Here is a 20705-nt window from a genome sequence, read left to right as displayed (position 1 = left end):
ACAGGTCACTTCTAAACATGACCACTTTTGCCTGATGTCTCATCTGTTTACATATAAACATAAGGCCTCTCAATCTCTGTACCAAACTAGTTACCCCAGAGCCAGGAGCTGGCTTACGACCCGTCTGAAAAAAGCCAAGGACACGGTATCCTAGAGGAAAGGAACTGCTTTTAGAAAATAGGGACCAACTTTGTGACACTGGTCATGGGTTTTCTAGACCCTTGTGTGGCTGTTAAACCTGATCCTTTCAGGAAGATTAGATTACTTACAGTGTGGAAACAGGCTCTACAGCCCAACAAGTCCACATCGACCCTCCAAAGAGCAACCCACCCAGACCCATTCCCCTACATTTACCCCTTCACCTAACACTATGGGCAATTTAGCATGGCCAATTCACCTAACTTGCACATTTTTGGACTGTGGGAGGAAACCGGAGCACCCGGAGGAAACCCACACAGACAAGGGGAGAACATGCAAACTCCACACAGACAGTTGCATGAGGCGGGAATTGAACCCGGGTCTCTGGCGCTGTGAGTGCTAACCACTGTGCTACCGTGCTGCCCAGAGAAGTACCATCAATGCTGTTAAACATAGATTCCTGGCATCTTTTGGGAGGACAAGTGTATTCACATCAGTGTCCTTGAAGTTACCAATAGCACAGCATCAAAGCCATGATTATCCAAGGCAAGCTTCATCAGGCTGGCAACATGTTTACAATGCTGAAGTTCCAACTGCCAAAGCAAATCTTTGCCCATCCTAGAGCTACACTTTCTACCACACATTTTGCAGATGTTTCTGGAAGGTGAAGCCTTGAGATTGCTGGTATTCCTTTCTGAAGAAAATAGGTTCCTTCATACAGAACATTCCTACAAATTGGTTTGTTCTGAGCAAGGGATTCACAGGTTTTGATGTCTGTGTTGCATTTCTTGAAGTAAGATTTTCAGGATACTTTTAAGCGCTTCCTTGTTCCACCTCTTGGTTAAGTGCCTTGATTGAGCTGGGCAAAGATTTGCTTTGGCAGTTGGAACTTCAGCATCGTAAACATGTGGCCAGCCTGATGAAGCTTGCCTTGGATAATCATGGCTTTGATGCTGTGCTCTTGGTAACTTCAAGGACACTGATGTGAATAAACTTGTACTCCCAAAAGATGCCAGGAATCTATGTTTAACAGCATTGATGGTACTTCTCCAGTACTTCTCCAAGTCTATATGTAGTCCAAGTCTTGGAGCCATACAGGACAGTCAAAGGGATGACTGCCTTACATACAAGAATACTGGTCGCAGTACAGATGGTCATCAAAGACTCTCATCCGAAGGCATCCGGATGCAGTACTCACGGATTGGATGCAGTTTTAGATCTCTGCAACAATGTCAGCCTTGGATGAGAGATGGTTTGCAAGTAGGGAAAATGTGCCATGTTTGGGAGGATTTATCCGTTAATATTAATGGAAGGATAGACCAGATTTGCCATGGGACAGCTTGGTAAAGGATTTGATTCATACTGAGGTTGAAACTGAGACCAGTTCATGAGCACAGTCCGCACTCTGATCAGGGACATGACAATTAGCAAATTCTAATTCTAATTGTCATGTGTACTCAAGTAGAGAAGTATAGGAGTACAGTGAAAAATTTACAATGTCGCCCCATGTGGCGATCTTAGGTACAAAGTACCTCGGTATAAGTCTTAGATAGAAAATAGAGAAGTAAGGGAAAAAAAATAAATTACCTTACAGTTATGTATATAAATTAGAAAAATAAGAAATAAAGTGAAAAACGTAAACATTACAGTCTTTCTATAAAAGACCTGCAGTAGATCAGTGCAGGGGGCTTCTACACGTGGACTGAATGGGCTTGCAAGCTGCTGACTATCTGCACCTGTCCCCAGTCTAACAATCATCCCTGTTTCAGATATGCTGGCCGACTCGCTCCATTTGCCAGTCATCTGTTTACGCCATTCACAATCAGAGGATATATCTGACTGCAGACAGGAAGTGAGCAGTTGGCGAGCTATTAACATAGCAGGCATGGGTCTGGTCAATCATGTCTAGGGGCTGCTTCCTGATGAAGAGCTCCTGCCTGAAACGTCAATTTTCCTGCTCCTTGGATGCTGCCTGATCTGTGTTTTTCCAGCACCATTCTAATCTTGACTCTGATCTCCAGCATCTGCAGTCCTCACTTTCACCTTCTTCTAAGGAGTGACAGGTGACCTGTGTAGGATCTCTTCATCATGCATTGGGACATTGACCAATGTCATTTGTGCAAGATCATACCGGTTCATCTTGTTTCACAATAACCAGGTCAGTGCTGCAGAATTTGGGAACATAGGTGTCTTCCCACAGATACAGCGAGCCATCGCCTGCACAAATGTGACACCAAGAGAGCCATATCACAATGCTGAGGAATTCATCAATAAAGTAGGGTTTCATTCAACTGATGTTCAAATGATCTATGATCACTGTTACCACTTCCTGTAGGTGTATGCTTGCTGCCCTGCCACTAATCTTACATTCTGAAGCACTCACATGTACCTGTTGCATTAGAGGATACAGGTGCTTGACAAGTATGGTCACTGGGAGATGAGGGATACCCACTGCAACCAGGCTTGTGATGCTGTTGCATATCCCCTTGACTGATGCAAAGCACGGGTACAATACTGCCTATGTTTCGACCATGGCTGTAGCGGAACAGATGATTGTGGCGTGGAGCAGGGTTCCTCCAGTAGAGTCTATACAGCGTGTTGGATTATCTTGGTTTGCTGTGCTTTGCACATGTGCAGCTGCAACTAAGATAATGTGCTAGATGCTGAGGAGGAGGACAAGGACAGTGGGGCAAGGAAGCTTTCCTTTCTATGACTGATCTTGGCTGGCTTAAGTGCTACAAGGACCTGATTGTCACATGGCTGCAGTAGATGGGAGCTGGGTACACCAGATCATCATGGACTGTAGACTGGTTATTGGTTATAATGCCAGCATTTTGAATTCTTTGTGAGGCAACCTGCAGCCTCTATTTTAGCTTGTGTTTGTTTTTGGTGGTTTTGAATAATAGTTCATGTTTGTTTGCTTGCATGTACATGATGTTCCTCGACTGGATAATGACCAAAAGTGTGTCAACAGTGATCATTTGAGACAGAGTGGCAATGACTTAGAGGGTGATTAGTTGGAATGTAGCCATGTACAAGGCAACTGTATGGCCTGATACTTTATAACAGAGCTGAAAATGTGTTGCTGGAAAAGCGCAGCAGGTCAGGCAGCATCCAGGGAACAGGAGAATCAACGTTTCGGGCATAAGCCCTTCTTCGGGCTTATGCTCGAAACGTCGATTCTCCTGTTCCCTGGATGCTGCCTGACCTGCTGCCCTTTTCCAGCAACACATTTTCAGCTCTGATCTCCAGCATCTGCAGACCTCACTTTCTCCTACTTTATAACAGAGACAAGGATGAGAGAATGGTATTATATGTGTGAGGGAGTGTTAGCTATGTCAATTACATGCCATGAGCAGTATGGCTTTGTGGCTCCTGTGCCATTATGCATCACATTGCCAATGTTTTCCTGGGTGTACAATAGAGATGGCATGGGTGCAAAAGATGCTGTTCTTTTGACAGATATCTGGTGATTGGTGAGTTACTTTGGGAACAGTGTGTGGGATAATGGGAATAGGATCAGACATGAGGAACGCTATGGGGTGAGTTGATCATTAATGAGACTCATTTGGTAAGATATAGTGAGGAATCTTGCTGAGCCATGCAGCAAGAATCACTCAATAAAATTGATGCACTTAGCTAAAAACGAATTAGGTCTAATCCTTACTTTTCCATTTTGGTTGGCCAAATGCACTGAAGGAAATCAAATGATGGTAACCTGCAGCTGTTTGATTGCTGTGATATTACATTCAATACAGTGATATCAGCTGATAATCACTTGGGATGTCAATTTATGATTGTTGTTTGGTACAATTGATGTTAATACCTTAATGATTGCATTTTATTACTGAGATCAGGTAATCCCTGAAAAATTGTTTTTAAGAGTGAATGAAATATGTCAAGACAAAGGATATTGTAAGATGGCAAAAATATATGGTAGGGCTTTAAAAGTTATCACTAATGAGCATGGAAACACTTTGTTTTTCACTGACTTATTTTCAAGAAGGAGGGGGAACTCCGGCTTCAAGGAGAGGCATTTACTACTGCTTTTAATTTTTGAAAATTAATTTGACTCTGAATTGTGAAAATGTCTCTGAGCACACTTTTCTTCATTTTAACAGATCTATCATGAGTTAAAATGACTCCCTAATAAGGAAATCATTTGTTTTCATATTGTAGAGAGCGAGATGACTTGATGAATATGGTGGCAACTTTGCGAAGCAATATAAATGAAATGCAGGCCAGGGAAGACTCTGTATGTCGGCAAGTGAAACAAGCTACGGAAGTAGCAGAAGAAGCCAATTTGGAAAAAATACAGGTATTAAGCAGATAAAGTCGGCACGATTCAATAGATACAAATTCCATTGTTCTAAAATTAAAAATGTTGGAAATATGCACTAGATGTGGCAGCGTCTGAAATGAGAAACAGAGTAAACATTTCGGCTCATTGACCTTTCATCAGAATTGTTGTACCTGATTTGTGTGTGTCGCGAGAAGTGCAAAGAAATCATGAAATAATTAGATTACTTACAGCGTGGAAACAGGCCCTTCGGCCCAACAAGTCCACACCGACCTTCCGAAGAGCAACCCATCCAGACCAATTCCCCTACATTTACTCCTTCACCTAACACTATGGGCAATTTAGCATGGCCAATTCACCTAACCTGCACATTTTTGGACTGTGGGAGGAAACCGGAGCACCCGGAGGAAACCCAAGCTGACACGGGGAGAATGTGCAAACTCCACACAGGCAGTTCCCTGAGGCAGGAATTGGACCCAGGTCTCTGGCGCTGTGAGGCTGTGCCGCCCATGTACATATATAGGGCCTTTCACAGTCTCTGACTCAACAAAACATTAAAGATGACTTGATAACTTTTAAATTGCTGTCTGTGGGCTCCTGATATATGCACATTGACTGCCTCATTTCATACATTACAATGTTGACAGTATTGGGATGTGGGCATTGTTGGATGAGCCAGCATTTTTTGACCATCCTTTAAGAAGCTGTGGTGAGCTGCTGCCTTGAATTGCTGCAGTCCATTTGATGTGGGTAGACTGTTTGCGTGGGAATTGCAGGATTTTGAACCAGTGATAGTAAAGGAATGGTGATTTATTTTCAAGCCGAGATGGTGAGTGGCTTGGAGAGGAACTTGTAGGTGGTAATACTCCTTTGTCCTTCTAGATGAATGTTGTCCTGAGTTTGGACATTGTTTTCTGTGAAGTTTTGGTGAATTCATGTGGAGCATTGTACTTTGTTTGGCTGCTAAATACTGTATAAAGAGGAAACATTATCAGGGCTAAAGTCCTCATTTGAATCAGCATAAAAATATCCACTGTCAGAAAGAGGAAGTGGAAGTTTAGAGCAAATATATATCTGCATATATAATATTATTATATGTTTCATTTTAGTAAAATGATATTCTTTCCATTAAATAGAAAACAAAAATGTTTTTAAAATATTACTTTAATTTCTTCCTTTTGTAAAAGCTCTAGTACATTAATTTTCTTCTGAGGAGAAAGTATTTGGGAACTACAGGCCCCTCGTATTGCAGATATTTTTAAAAAATAACCCATCGACTTGACAACAAATCATCACATTTTTCTCCTGTAACAAACAAAAACAGAAATTGCTGGAGAAACTCAGCAAGTCTGGCAGCATTTGTGAAGTGGAAACAGCATTAACATTTCAAGTTGAGACCTTGGCTTCTGAAGGAGGGTCTCTGAACTCAATATTTTAACTATGTTTTGTCTTCACAGATGCTGCCAGACTTACTGAGTTTCTCCAGAAAGTTTTGTTTTGGTTTCAGATTTCAAGCATCTGCAGGTCTTTGTTTTATTTCACTTTGGAATCTGATTTGTAGAGAATCACCATCAGCTGGTATCACAACAAAAGTAAAGAGTGATACTGTAATTTCAGTTTCACGAGCCAGCAAGAAACCAACACCATTCAGAGGGACCTCAACATTCAGGTAGATATTTGAAAAGCTTACTTTCAGAGCAGTTGGTAGGAACATTGAGTTTTTATTTTGTTGGCACAATCCATCGTTGAAGCAGCATCCATAATTCAGTTGTTCAAAAAGCAGGAATACTGAAAGGCTCAAGAAAAAAACAGAAATGTTTTCTGTAGACAAGGAGACTTGTGTGGAGAAAGGAAAAACATAATTTCGATGATGCTACCTCATTTTCCTCCTGTAAGACACTCCTTCAAATCTACCGCTTTAACAAATGCCTTAGGACATCTTACAATGTTCAGGAAACTGTTCTTATTGTGAACAGCAGTACCATTTTGTGCTAACGCACTATTATTTCACACTACAAAAACATAATACTTTTTTCCTTTGGATTACATTACTGTACCCATTTCAATATTGCAATATTGCTGTAATTTAACTAAAAACTTTTCTGTAGTGTTTGGGAACTTTAACCCAGTTTTTCAGATGGACCTCACATGAAACTATGATCTGGCTCCATTTCTAAACCTACGTACAATGAAACAGCCTGTCTTGTTCTGTTTAGTTTCAAAGGACAGTTTGATTTTCCTTTTCCCTAGGCTCTGGTCCATTGTGAGCAGCTGAAGAATGAGATGTTGCGTCAGAAAGAACGGCTAGAAAGGGAGTTAGCTTCTCAGCAAGAGAAGATTGCAATTGCCAAGAAAGCTGTGCATGAAGAAATGAGGAAAGAACGAGAGGCATTGGCATCAAAGGTAAAAACAGAGAATGTTGCTGTTTTACTTGTTAAAAAATTACTGCTTGCTCAATATACAATGATAGCGCTTCATACAATGATAGTGAAATGGAATTAATATTTTTAACCACGTTTTAAAAAAACTGGATAGTCATTCAAACATAAAATTTAACCATGTATCTCATATTAAAAGTTGAAGCTGCGAGATGATAGAAAATCAATTATCAGTTGAAATATTACTGATGTTGTTTGTGTCATGACCAATAGGTGGGGATGGTGAATGGTAAGATGAAACTCAGTTCTGTGAAGCAATTTTGATAGTACATTTAACAGTTGAGCAAAAAATAGCTGTGTTGAAGAATGGACAAATCTAATTTTGTTGCAACAACTCCTGCAGCTTTGAAACAATATGATCCATTGTTATATGATCGATATTGGAAAATGCATTATGTTTCCTAACCAAATTACAGATTTAACCTTATAAAAAAAAGGGGCATTTTTTTTTTCTCAAGCTTATTGACTTCCTGTTGATTTTGGTAAGGCTTGACAACTTTGCTACTTGAAGTAGGAGCGAGGTTCCGTAAGCTCGTGATTTCAAATAAACTTGTTGGACTATAATCCAGTGTTGTGTAATTTTTTTGCTTTATCCACCCCAATCCAACACCAGTACGTCCACATGATGAGAACTTGGCCTGTTCTCAAACTGGTGTTCATTATTTCATCTATCTTTTGAATTAGATTAGATTTAGATTACATTACAGTGTGGAAACAGGCCCTTCGGCCCAACAAGTCCACACCGACCCGCCGAAGCGAAACCCATCGATACCCCTACATTTACCCCTTACCTAGCACTACGGGCAATTTAGTATGGCCAATTCACCTGACCCTGCACATCTTTGGACTGTGGGAGGAAACCGGAGCACCCGGAGGAAACCCACGCAGACACGGGGAGAACGTGCAAACTCCACACAGTCAGTCGCCTGAGTCGGGAATTGAACCCGGGTCTCAGGCGCTGTGAGGCAGCAGTGCTAACCACTGTGCCACCATGCCGCCCACAATTAATATAATGGATTCTGTACTATCTCTCTCTATTTCAGAAATATTTAATTCCGCCATATTTTTCCATTCACAATATAATGTCCTGAAAAGTCACTGATCCCATGAAGTAAAACTTGCATTTTTATGCCCTTGTGTACCACTTTCATATTGTGATATTTTGAGAGAGAGGGAAGATAAGACAAATGCTTTTTTCTGCCCCTATATTACCTGAAGGAAGATGCTAAATGTGAAGTGAAAATCACTTACCATAGCAAAGCACCTCCGCCTGGAAGAAAAAATAATCACTCAAGGTAGAGTGGACTAATGGACTTACTGTCACTGTCACTGTCACTAGTCATACCAGTGGGGTTGGTGTATTTTTGTCCTAATGTGAAGTAATTCCATTTAGATCAAACTAAATTCAGGGTTATTTACCAAAAGGAAATATGCCTGTGCATTCCAATTAATGGCAACTTAAGACTTCTTCCCATCACCACAGGTATTTCATGAGTGGCAATGGATCCCTTTATCTTCTGAAGGCATGTCTTAGTTCGTAAGTGTGCCGTTCCTGACTGGGCACCCTACTTCCAGTGGACAGACTCCTCACTCCTACTGGAAAGAGTACACAGACACAGACAATCTAGAGAAACAACTCAGTCACTGCTTTATCTGTCCCATCTCCCAGGCCAGGACCTCCTTGAGTGACCCCAGCATGGCTGCCCCATTTAGCTCAAATTTGACCTACCAGCAAAGCTTCTGCTGATGGATTGACTGCAGCCCCAGTAGTTGCCATCTGGAGATAGAGCATCCTGTTACATGTGGGTGGAAGCTGTGACTTTAGACAACTAACTAGCTGGCAACAATATGGTAAAGCCTTCCAGATTTGATAGTGTAGGACTTGCCCTGACTTTATAGCTGCTGGGTTGGGCCACTGCCTCCATGTAATATTAGCACGGTGTGAACTGATGCAATTGAAAGCTTATGGGCCAAGTTCTATCCTATTGATTGTAAATTTATTTTGAGACAATTTCTTTAAAAGGAATTATTGACCAAGAAATGCAAACTTTAGGCTCGAAACAATTTACCTTTCGGGGCTGTGAAAATTTATAACTGTATTACAGTTACTTGTCCTCTCTCACTTCTAAATGAATTGTATTGCTGGCTTGAATGTAAATTTGTACAGGTTTTAATAATCATTGCAATCTCAAACTAGTTTAAAAACCTTAATGTACCTATTGTATACTGAATAATTTAGTAAAGGTTCTGGAGCAAAATAACAATTTCATACAAGATGCATGAAATAAGTGTGCATTTACTTTGCACATTACACGTGTAATGTGAAATTATTGATGTAGCTTTCAAAGAATTTATTCCAAACTCTTTATTGACTAACTTCCAACTTTTATGTTACTTTGTTGATATCCAATTGATCCTCTGAAATAAGTTATGAATGTCTTTTGTAGCTATTTGCTGGAGACATAAGACATTTATCGTTTTAGTGGCCTAGATAAGCTTTTTTGTTCAGCTACAAGGCAAATTTCAAATTAAATACTTCCTCAAATAAATCAACAATTGAAATGTTTTACTCTTAAGAATTCTTAAGAATGTTATGCCAATGTCATGGCTTTGAGATATGTGGATAATGGTTAATGTTTCACTCAAAATAATCACGCCTTTAGTTCTGCCCCTTGGATATTCTTCACCAAAGAGAACATCATGTAGTTCACAAGCTTTTATTCTTGAATACCAAAGCCATCTTATTTACTCTTTGGATTAAACACTTAAAGCATAAATCATACATTGTTATTCTAAAATACATTTCTCCAATGCACTTCCTGCTGGCCTCCTGAACACCATCTTCCATAAATTCCAAATGGTCCAACTTTTGAGCTGCCCACACCTTGTACTGTATTCAAAATATTGTCCCTGTCTGCCTATTCCACTTTGCCAAATCTTCCTACCTTGACTGATGATCCAATGTGATCACTGAATCATTGGGGGTATCATTACTGCTGTCTTCCCACAAGTAATCACTTAAAAAAGATTTTTGTTTGCCAACTCTACAGGGCAATCTAGTCAATTCAATCAAGAGTTCTGACTTTCCTACTCCCTGTTCTATTTGTAATGCCATAAATCTGGCTCTAATTGTCTGCAGGGCTGCTTGCCAGCTTTTGATTGCTATTGATGTATGAGCAAGTTGCTGGAGAGTTCACAGCAGGAATCTCCCCTTAGTTTGGTTCTTCTTTTTTACCCAGGGGATGTATAATGGTAGATCATGTCTGTAGAGTAATTATATCACTGTAGTATTTACTAGAGGAAGAGAAGTAGTCAGGGCTCCCCAGGTAGACAGCTTTTAGGGCTGAGTGTTTTCCGACTGTTATAGTATTTCATGTTATGGATTTGATTGTGTTTCAAACTCAGCTTTGCTTCTAATAAAGTTGAAGATAGGATGTTTATTTTTGTTTCTGTCAATGATATTCATGAACAGATTATAATTGTTCTACTTACATTTTTAATTGATGAAGCTGAGTGAATATCCCTAAAAGGAGGAAAGAAGTGTAATTTTTCATCAAAATTTGACAACGTCTCAAATAGTCATTTTATTTTCAAAGCAGGAGGTCATGCTTCACAAACTTTACAGGATTATTTGAGAGTACAAGTAATTTTTGACTTATACAGGCTAAATTAGTTTGGTCTTTGGGTGGCATCCGACAAATATTTAGAAAAGAAGCAAATAAAGGTAGGTATTAAATAATTATGCTTATTTCTTCCTGGAAAGCAAGAAAAAGTGTTTGTAACATATTTTGAGGGGCATAGACACTTGGCATTTTGGGCATTTTCACTCTGTCTAGACATTTCCAAGGATGTAGTTACAGAAATAGCTTGCGTGTATTGAAGAGTGGTTCAATAGATTTTAATGCAGTTTTGTTCTTCTGTCTAGTCTACATCAGTCTTGAATCACTAGCACCACTAGCTACTTAGAATAGTTTTGGTGAAATAATTACCACTTCAAAAAAATCCTTGATAGCTAAAGCAAAACCCAGAGAAAAATGACCATGCTAATCCTTATTCTGCAGGTTATTGGCTTATGCATCATAATAGATGTGAATTTACTTTGAGTCAAGATTAGAGTTTTAAAAAAAACACAAACACTGCTTCTTATCTCATTATTGTAGCAACAAACATGTAACATGATTATAGTATGCATGCATATGGCGTGCAGATATTAAGCAATGTGATTATAAGCTTAACAAAGACTGCTTGTTCAACATTTCAGTACTAAAGGACCCCATACTTCCCCAATAAACATTGGGAAGACCAGAGTCATGGTTTATGTTGCAGCTACAAATTCCATTCCCTTGACACCAAGTCCATCTCTCTCCTGACAACTGTCTGATGCAACATCAGAGAGTTCACAATCTTGGTGTTATATTTGACCCTGAAATGAGCAAATATCCACTCCATCTCTAAGATGGCACATTTCAGCCACTTGAACATCAACTGACTCTGTTTATGCCTCAGCTAATTTAGTGAACTTTGATCCTTCCCTTTGTTACCTCTAGATTTGACACTTCCAACATAACCTGGCTAAAAAACATATACTCAACAACTATCCTTGTTGACTTATATTGGCAATCTTGATTTTAAAATTCTCATCTTTGTTTCTAAATAATGCTGATCTTGTCTCTCCCAAACTCTCCTCTCCTCCAGTCTTATAACTCTTACAACCACAACTGCCTCACCTTTACCATAGCCAAGGAGAGGGATAGGAACAGTATTGGGGAGGTATTTAATTGGGGGAGGGGAAATTATACTGCTTTTAGAAGCTGTGGAATATGAATTGGGAACAATTTTTCTACCGGAAATGCACAACAGAAATGTGGAAGCTGTTTAAGGAGCACTTGTTGCGAGTGTTGGATAACTTCGTCCCACTAAGCCAGGCAAGGAATGATAAGGTGAAAGAACCTTGGATGACAAGAGAAGAAAAACTTCTCGTCAAGAGGAAGAAGCAAGCTTATTTAAGGTTGGAGTAGCAAGGATCTGGCTTAGCTTTAAAGGATTACAGGGTAGCTAGGAAAGAACTCAAAAATGGAATGAGGAGAGCTGGGGGTGGGGGGGGGGGGGGCACGATAACGTTTTGGTGGGAGGGATAAGAGAAAGTCCAAAGGCATTCTACACGTAAGTGAGGAACAAGAGAATGATCAGAGAGATGATAGGGCCTATCAGGAATATTGGAGAGAACTTGTGCCTGGAGTTTGAAGAGGTAGGGGATGCCGTAAATGAGTTTTTTTGCTTCAGTATTCACTATAGAGAGGGACTTTGTTGATTGTGAGAACACCATGAACCATGTTAGTAGGCTTGAACAGATTGACATTAAGAAAGTGGATATGTTGGAAGCATCAAGATAGATAAGTCCCCAGGGCCAGACTAAATATATCCAAGGTTGCTACGGAAAGTGAGGAACGAGATTGCTGGGCCTCTGGCAATGATCTTTGCATCCTCACTCTCCACGGGAGAAATACTGGATGATTTGAGGGAGGCAAATGTTGCCCTCTGTTCAAGAAAGGGATTAGGAGACCAGTCAGTCTTATGTTTGTGGTAAGCAAGGTACTGGAAAGGATTCTGAGAGATCGGATTTATGACTATTTGGAAAAACCAAGTTTGATTAAAGATAGTCAGCATGGCTTTGTGAGGGGCAGGTCTTTGTGGTTTTTATAAATGACTTGAATGAGGAAGGGTGGGTTAGTAAGTTTGCCAATGACACAAAGGTTGATGGAGTTGTGGACAGTATGGAGGGCTGTTGGAGGTTGCAATGGGACATTGACAGGATGCAGAACTGGGCTGATAAGTAACCTGGAAAAGTGTGAAGTCATTCAGTTTGGAAGGTCGAATTTGAATGCTGAATACAGGATTAAAGGTAGGATTCTTGGCAGTGTGGAGGAACAGAAGGACCTTGGGTTCCACGTACATAGATCCCTCAAAGTTGCCACCGAAGTTGATAGGGTTATTAAGAAGACATAGGGTATTTTGGCTTTCATTAACAGGGGGATTGAGTTTAAGTGCCGCGAGGTTTTGCTGCAGCTCTATAAAATCCTGGTTAGACCACACTTAGAATATTGTGTCCAGTTCTGGTCGTCTCATTATAGGAAAGGTGTAGATACTTTAAAGAGGGACAGAGTAGATTTGCCAGGACGCTGCCTGGATCGGTGAGCACGTCTTATGAAGAGAGGTTGAGTGAACTCGGGTTTTTCACACTGGAGAGAAGAAGGAAGAGAGGTGACTTGATAGATGTGTACAAGGAAATGAGAGGCATAGATAGAGTAGATAACCAGAGAATTTTCCCCAGGGAAGAAATGGCTGTCACACGGGGTCATCATTTTAAGGTGATTGGAGGAAGGTATGGGAAGGTGTCAGCAGTAGGTTCTTTACGCAGAAAGTGATGGGTGCGTGAAATGCACTGCCAACGGTGATAGTAGACTCGGAGACATTAGGGACATTTAAGCGACTGCTGGACAAGGACATGGATGGCAGTAAATTGAGGGGTATGTAGGTTAGGTTGATCTTAGATTAAGATAAATGATTGGCACAACATCATGAGCCAAAAGGCCTGTCCTGTGTTGTACTGTTCTATGTTCTATGTTCTGTATTTGTTAAAACATCTATGCTGCACTGACCTTTTGAGTATGCCCATTTTAATAATTCCACCATTACCATGACCACGCATTCAGTTATCAAGACTTTTGGGCAGTGCTGTCCAAACAGTTTCCCAATGTGGCTCCATTTTAATGCCTTGAACTTCCTGTGAACTCAGTAAAAAATGCAAGGGCAACAGTTGTTTTCTGTTACAGGAGGACAGCTTTGACAAAGGGTCAGTTAGACTCGAAACGTCAGCTCTTATCTCTCCTTACAGATGCTGCCAGACCTGCTGAGATTTTCCAGCATTTTCTCTTTTGGTTACAGGAGGACAGTTGTTGCCTGGGGCAAGGTGGCTGACCAGGGTTTTGGGGAGCAATGTAAACTATTGGATTTATCCCAAAAAAGTAATGAAACACCTCTTAGCAGGCTTTGTTTGTAGCAATAATTGGGCCAAATAATTAATCCTGATCCATCAATATAAAATTAACACAAACATTTAAAGTTGCTTTGCAGCAGTGAAAACTTAGTCTGAGTTCTGTGGCTGCCATTGCTGCTTTGGAACTCTCAATCCCAAAGTCCTGCAGAAGGGTTACAATTGCAGTTTGGGAACCTCTGCCCTAAGCTCTGCAACTCCATTCCTGATCTCTTAACCCCTCATCTGGGGCATCAGCTAGACTTGGAATGGGGATTCATTTCGACCCGGAGACCAGAACACCTTACAGAGATCCCAGAGACCTTAAGAAAACCCAAAGCCGTGCTTGACAAGAAGGACTGTAAAGTGGAACATCAATTCTTTATTTTTCTGCTTTTTTATTCTATGTTTTGGTTTGCTTTTCTGTCAATTTGAACAGAAGATGAAGCTCAATTTAAGCGATTTCTTTTTATTCATTTTGCAATCCAAAATGGCCCCAGATTGTGGCGACAAAAAACACTTTTCACTGTATTTTCACAAATACTTGTTACAGTAAAATCATTCACATCACTTAAGATATTCCTTAAAACCTATCTCTTTGTTGAGACTTTTTGTCACCGACTCTAATATCTATTCATGTGGTTCAGTCCTAAGTGTTTTTTCAATGGTCCAGTAAAATGTCTTGGGGTGTTTTTACTATATACAGAATTTAAGTTCTTTTTAGTAGTATTCCTATTGACTTCTCATGGTTATTGGGAAGTATAATTAACCACCTATCATATTCTTTGGTGTCTGATGAAACAATTTTCTTTCTGCATAACTGAAGCTAGACTGCTGAGTATTTCCAACCTTTCCATTTTTGTTTAAAATTCATGATATTCTGTTTATTTACAGGTGACCTGTTTGTCAGAAAATGTTGCTTGTCTTGAAGGTCAGTTGCAGAGGCTGGTGAGAGAAAGGGATTCAGCGTGTAATCAATTGGAAGAAGCTCAGAACAAGCTAATAAATCATGAGATGGAGATCAATAAGGTACAGAATCAACAATGATCCAAACTAGGCACAAAATCTTATAATGTTAGACTGTGAATAATGTGCCTGCCCCATACATAAATTGATGCTATGGAAATTGTGGGTCATTCCTTTAGTTCTCAAGGAAAAATAGTCATCAAGCAAATAGAATGCAAACGAGTTAATTGTATTAGCTGCTATTTATCATCAGGCAAGTATCATATCCAATATTTATTTTACTTGATAGGCATTCTCATAAAGAATCTACTTCCAAATGATCTATTTCATGTTTTGGATTGTGTTAATGCTGGTTTATGTGTTTCCCTTTGCCCTCCCATTGAAATCAGATGGTGCACACCTTTCGGTCAAATGGCAGATTTTGGATCATGCTGCTATTGGTGATTTTTAGTCCATCAGTAATCTGTAGTAAGAAAATGCACACCATGATGTGGAGAAAAATAAATATTTAATTTTAGAAAGCTGAAGATAAGAATACAAAGGAACTGGGAAAGCAGCTAAATATAACCAGGTGTCCCAAAATAGTGCACAGTATTAGCCTGATCTGTGTTTTGATTAAATGCTCATTACTTTTTCAAATTCTGTATTCAATGATCCCTTTATAAAATCTAAAATTCGATTTTACTTCCTTTATTACATTACCTAACTATAGATATGTTCTAATGCACTTGTTAGGGTATGTTATTTTAAAACAAAAATCTGGAATTAAGAGTCTAATGATGATCAATTGCTGATAGTAAGAAAAACCAGTCTGGTTCACTAACGTCCTTTAGGTAAGTAAACAGCCGTCCTTATCTGGTCTGGCCTACATATGATTCCAGCAATGTGGTTGATTCTTAACTGCCCTCTGGGCAATTAGGGATGGGCAATAAGTGCTGGCGTAGCCATCAATGCTCTCTCTCATCTGGTGAATGAATACAGAGGTACATCTAGAGCAGGTGGGACTTGAACCTGGGCCTTCTGGTTTAGAGGTACGGACACTTCAGACTCCACCACAAAATATATTTTTCAATCAACCTGTTCAGACAACCTTCTGTGACAGGTAGGTCATGAACCCATTTCTTCTGGTACATAGGCAAGGACACTACTACATTACTATTGGAGCCCCCCTAATCTTATCATTTTTAGTTTATTCTCCCAAATTTTATTATGTTGCGCTTCATTTTTAATTAAATTGCATCTGCCATTCTGTCTGTTCATTTTGCTAACTTTTGTGCTCTTGGTACAAATAATTTGAGAAATGGTGAGGCTACTTTTGGAATACTGTGTGCAAGTCTAGTCTCCCTGCTATAGGAAGGATGTTGCGAAACATGAAAGAGTTCGGAAAAGATTTACAAGGATGTTGCCAGGGTTGGACAGTTTGAGCAGTAGGGAGAGGCTGAATAGGCTGGGGCTATCTTCTCTGGAGCGTCAGAGCTGAGGGGTGACCTTATAGAGGTATACAAAATCATGAGGGGCATGGGTAGAGTGAATAGCCAAGGTCTTTTCCTTGAGGTAGGCACTCCAAAACTAGAGGGCATAGGTTTAAGGTGAGATGGAAAAGATTTAAAAGGGGCAACTATTTCACACAGAGTGTATGGAATGAGCTGCCAGAGGGAAGTGGTGGAGGCTGGTACAATTGCAACATTTAAAAGGAATCTGGATAGGTGTAGGAGTAGGAGGGGCTTAGAGGGCTATCTGGCAAATGGGGCTAGGTTTATCTAGGATATCTAGTCAGCATGGGTGAGTTGGACGGAAAGGCCTGTTTCCTTGCTGTACATCTCTATGACTCTATGATGAGAACAAAATTGGAACCTGTGTTGGTCTTTGGTTCAAATTGGTTCAAATTCAAGCAACACTGATTAATTCTCTTTTGTTTTCTATTAAATATTCAACATTTTAATTTATGCTGTCACATTTCTTATTAAACTATATATAGTCATGCTCAGCCCTGTCTTCACCTCAGCTGGAATTGCTGCTTAGCAATTAGAAACATGTCTAATTTTTCTCTAATCTTGGAGAAATAAAGTCATTTTAATACCTTTGTCAGTTTGCTAGCTTAAAACTAGTGACACAGTTTTGGACTTGAAACTGATATAAATTGCAAAGGCTCCCATTGGACACATTTAGCTGTAACTGGGGGGAGGAGTAGAGCAAATGGTGGAGAGAAAGACACCAGGTTCCTTTGGCATTAAGCAAGTAAACTATGACTTCACATAAACTGCACAATTTATTGGTTTTACTGTAGATATCAGATTCTCCATAATTAATAGGTCAAGAAAATGCAGAAAATTCGGTCTAGGTCTGGCAGAAAGAGAAAGACGTTAATATATCAGGTCATAACTTTCAAACTTAAATTTACTGCCCCTTTACAAATACTCAGCTCATACTGTTAATTCGAAAGATATCCATATTTTCACTTAATGCCTGAAAATAAAACTGGCCATCTGAAGTATTTTGAATTGCATCTGACCACACCATTTCAAACATCAAACAGAACAGCATCTTAGTGTTTTAAAACTGTCACTAAACTTTAAAAATTTGTGTTTTACATATTCTACATCACTTTTGAAATATTCCTTCTCCAAACAACTTTTCCCCTCCTCCCTTTGATTTTCATTGTCCCTGCTTTGTAGTTAGCACATTATAATTATGCACTTCACATTTTTCCTCTTGAACTGACAATTTCCATTTGAGAAATGATGGGCAGAGATGATTTCTTTTGTGTTTGCTGATGATATCTGTGCTTTGCCTTTTGTCTTTGGTGTATTCTGGGCCACATTCATGACTGATGCTTCTTTGTTTGTCTGAGTAACCACATCCTTGAGGTGGCTGAGCATGCTGTGAAGCCTGAAGGATGAATAATAATGCATCATTTATCCTATAGTTGTGACATCTCCAGGTTATAGTTGGAATTGGTTAGAGCTCTTTTCACTGATGATTTGACCACTTTTTAGAGTTGACTGTGTCAGAAACAAGAAATTGAATGTAAAGATGAGAAGCACTTTCTTTATATTTGAAAATTCAAAATTCATAAATCATTTTTGTAGTTATAAATATCTCAGATAATTCTTGCAAATTTCTCCAATAAACAGCATAGCAAGGTAAATAGAAATACTGCATCAGAAATAATTCATTATTGTTGTACTAAGCTGTGTAGAAACCCCAACTCCCACTGCCTTTTACACAGACCTACGTTAATATTTTAGTTAACACGAACCACAGTGTTTAGCTGCCAGTGATTGATGACCTCGTGTCTTCATTTGCTGTGGTGTACATTTTTTAGCAGTAGTGAAAGCTTTCATGCTTATTATTAATTTTGTTATATTACCTGACAAATATACCTGGAAATATATCACAAAAATATTAAAGACTCTATTATGAAAATATTTGCCCTGAAACTGTTTTAATCCAATTTGGGTGCTTGATCTATAAACAACCACTAGAGGGCAATACATTACCGATGACACAGGCTGCTTGAGGTGCTTTACAGCAGTTCAAAAAATGAATGCTGTTAGCTCGTATGTCTAATTCTTGACCTTTTTCGCGTATTGCATCCTGGGCTCATTTGTATTTATTTAAATTTCCAAAGACCAATTATCTACTGATCAAATCCATGGACAGTATCCCATGATCGTTCTCATGCACTTTAATCTTCCAGAATGGTGATGGAAATGCTATAGTGCAGTTCTTTTAATCCAGCAATTCCCTTTATCCAGGAATTGAAATTTAGCAAATATTTTCAAAATTGTAGTTGGTCATGCTGTTGGTGGAGAGTATGGGCCTGATACAGCAATATTTATTTAAGTATGAAATAACAATCATTAACTGGAATCTACTAACTACAATGCATAGATTCGTGTGTAATTATTTGTGTTGTGCATATTTGTTCTACATGAGCCACTGGTTCCTTTTACAATGTATTTTAGCTGTGGACTTGTGTACAATTCTCCCCTCCCTGACATTTGTGAGGAAGATGGTGAGACAAGCAAATAATTGGGCACTTTGGCCCAGAGAGATACGTGTCTCCTTCTTGCCAACTCCATAATTAAGTGCTGAATGAAAAGGTTTACCATCTCAGCTTGCCAGCAAGTAAGGCCTAGTAATAGCCACTCCAGGGCCTCAACTTGCCACCAGCCTGATTACCTGCCTTCCAACCTAGTAAGAGAAGCTATTGTCCTGGTTTCCCATCAGGAAATCAATCTACTAGGTGGGGGTTTTCCATGTGCTCCAACCTTGGGCCAATTAGGGAAGGAAATGGGGTATAAGGAAGTGGCCGCTGAAGGCTATAATGCTTGCTGCCAGCCCCACGCCCAATAAAACTTAACTATCTGGTAACATAAAGGAAGAAGACATCTAATTTGAGTTAAATTTTCTGAGTATCATATATGGGTTGATGTCCATTTTTACTTGGGAGATAATATTGATTTATCCTTCAAAACCTTATCTTGATTGTACTAAGACATGTTATTTTACCTTTTGAACATTTTGAGGCATTTGTTTCTGTCAAACAAATGTACATTTTAAATCATTAATGGTTCATTTTCATTGACAGAGGGAATGAAATTGGAGATTGCTTTGGTTTGCATTTCACTGCACATTTCTTTCAGATACCTCAAATCCAAAGTAAAAAGGAGAGAAAAAAATTATATTCTTTAGATGTACTTTATTGGTATTGTATTGCCACTAATGTGGTGATTTCTGGTGGGAGATAGAACAGCCTATTAAGTTTCAAATGATGTAGTAATTATGGAAATAAATTTTTAATGACAACAGCTAATAATAAAATTGATATATGGATAGGATGACCAAAAACAATTGTCAAATTATGATCAGTACAAAGAAGTAATCAACATTGTAAAAGCTGCTGCAACTATAATGCATACATGTGAGTATGTAAAATAAGGGCAACAGATGAAATTCAAACTAATTGTGCCATTTTGTCTAAAGTATCTAAAATAATCTAAATAAGGATTGAATTTTCAGTTTTGTAATTTATCATGCCTAATCTTCCATTGCTGAACGTTAGATATAACCTGTGTATTTATCGCCAGGATCAAATTAATGCTGGGAAATGGGAAACTTGTGCCACAGTGATCACTATATTTTGAGGTTAGTAGTAAGTGCCATCACTTTACTGCTGACCCCACAATCTGACAATCTTGATCCAGAAAGGAGTAGAAGGGTTTGCACTGCCTCCACAATTTAGGCTTGCATCGCCTAATTTCTAACTGGCCTGGAGTCTTTGAGCACACCTTCACATTTCACTGATTATTCTGTCCTAGTTTCCAATGTAAGTTGAATTGCATTCGCTGTGACTTCTAAGTTATCTTTGGGATTTTTTTCCCCAAGAACTCTTTACATTTGGAAACTGTGCATATCTGTATGCCTGCTGTGCAGCCTGTTGATTTTTGTACACATAGTTAATTCCATTTACATTCATCAGCTTCATTGATAAATTCCTTCATTGACGAATCATGCAACCCCCTTACTGTGAGCGTAACCATCTGGAAGAAAGAATAGATTTATACACAGGACAGAACTATGGACAACACACTGTATAAGACTATTGGCAATTCAACTACTAAACCTGCTGAAGTGATTCAAATGGGTGGTCTAATATACTCCCTTCATGACAGCTGGGAAAGGTTTTGTTCTTTGAGTTCTTTTTGTTCTTTAATCTTCAGAACTATTAAGGAAATTTCATTTTGTGTAGTTAATCCAGTGAGGATGAGCAAGACTAGTGCTAGAGGATATGGTTTTCAAGAAAGGATTAAGATGACTGATGTGC

At 39.2% G+C, this 20705-nt stretch overlaps 1 protein-coding gene across 7 annotated transcripts in view; it reads left to right on the top strand.

The window, feature by feature from the left end:
• Window positions 1-20705, top strand: part of sdccag8 (SHH signaling and ciliogenesis regulator sdccag8) — a 355401-nt gene that overhangs the window by 64555 nt on the left and 270141 nt on the right. For all 7 annotated transcript variants that reach the window (XR_015758360.1, XR_015758359.1, XM_087991185.1 and 4 more), the window contains exons 9-11: window positions 4318-4456; window positions 6689-6841; window positions 14804-14938. Coding sequence is in view for 5 of the 7 variants with exons in the window: in XM_087991185.1 (XP_087847311.1) it covers window positions 4318-4456; window positions 6689-6841; window positions 14804-14938 (427 nt within the window). In the remaining 2 variants the exon portion in view is untranslated. The remainder of the gene's footprint in view (window positions 1-4317; window positions 4457-6688; window positions 6842-14803; window positions 14939-20705) is intronic.

The sequence above is a fragment of the Chiloscyllium plagiosum genome, unplaced genomic scaffold (genome assembly GCF_037043375.1).
Source record: "Chiloscyllium plagiosum isolate Xiang-an unplaced genomic scaffold, Cpla_swu_hap1 HiC_scaffold_10, whole genome shotgun sequence".
Lineage (NCBI taxonomy): Eukaryota > Metazoa > Chordata > Chondrichthyes > Orectolobiformes > Hemiscylliidae > Chiloscyllium > Chiloscyllium plagiosum.
This window is presented reverse-complemented; position numbering and strand designations above follow the sequence as displayed.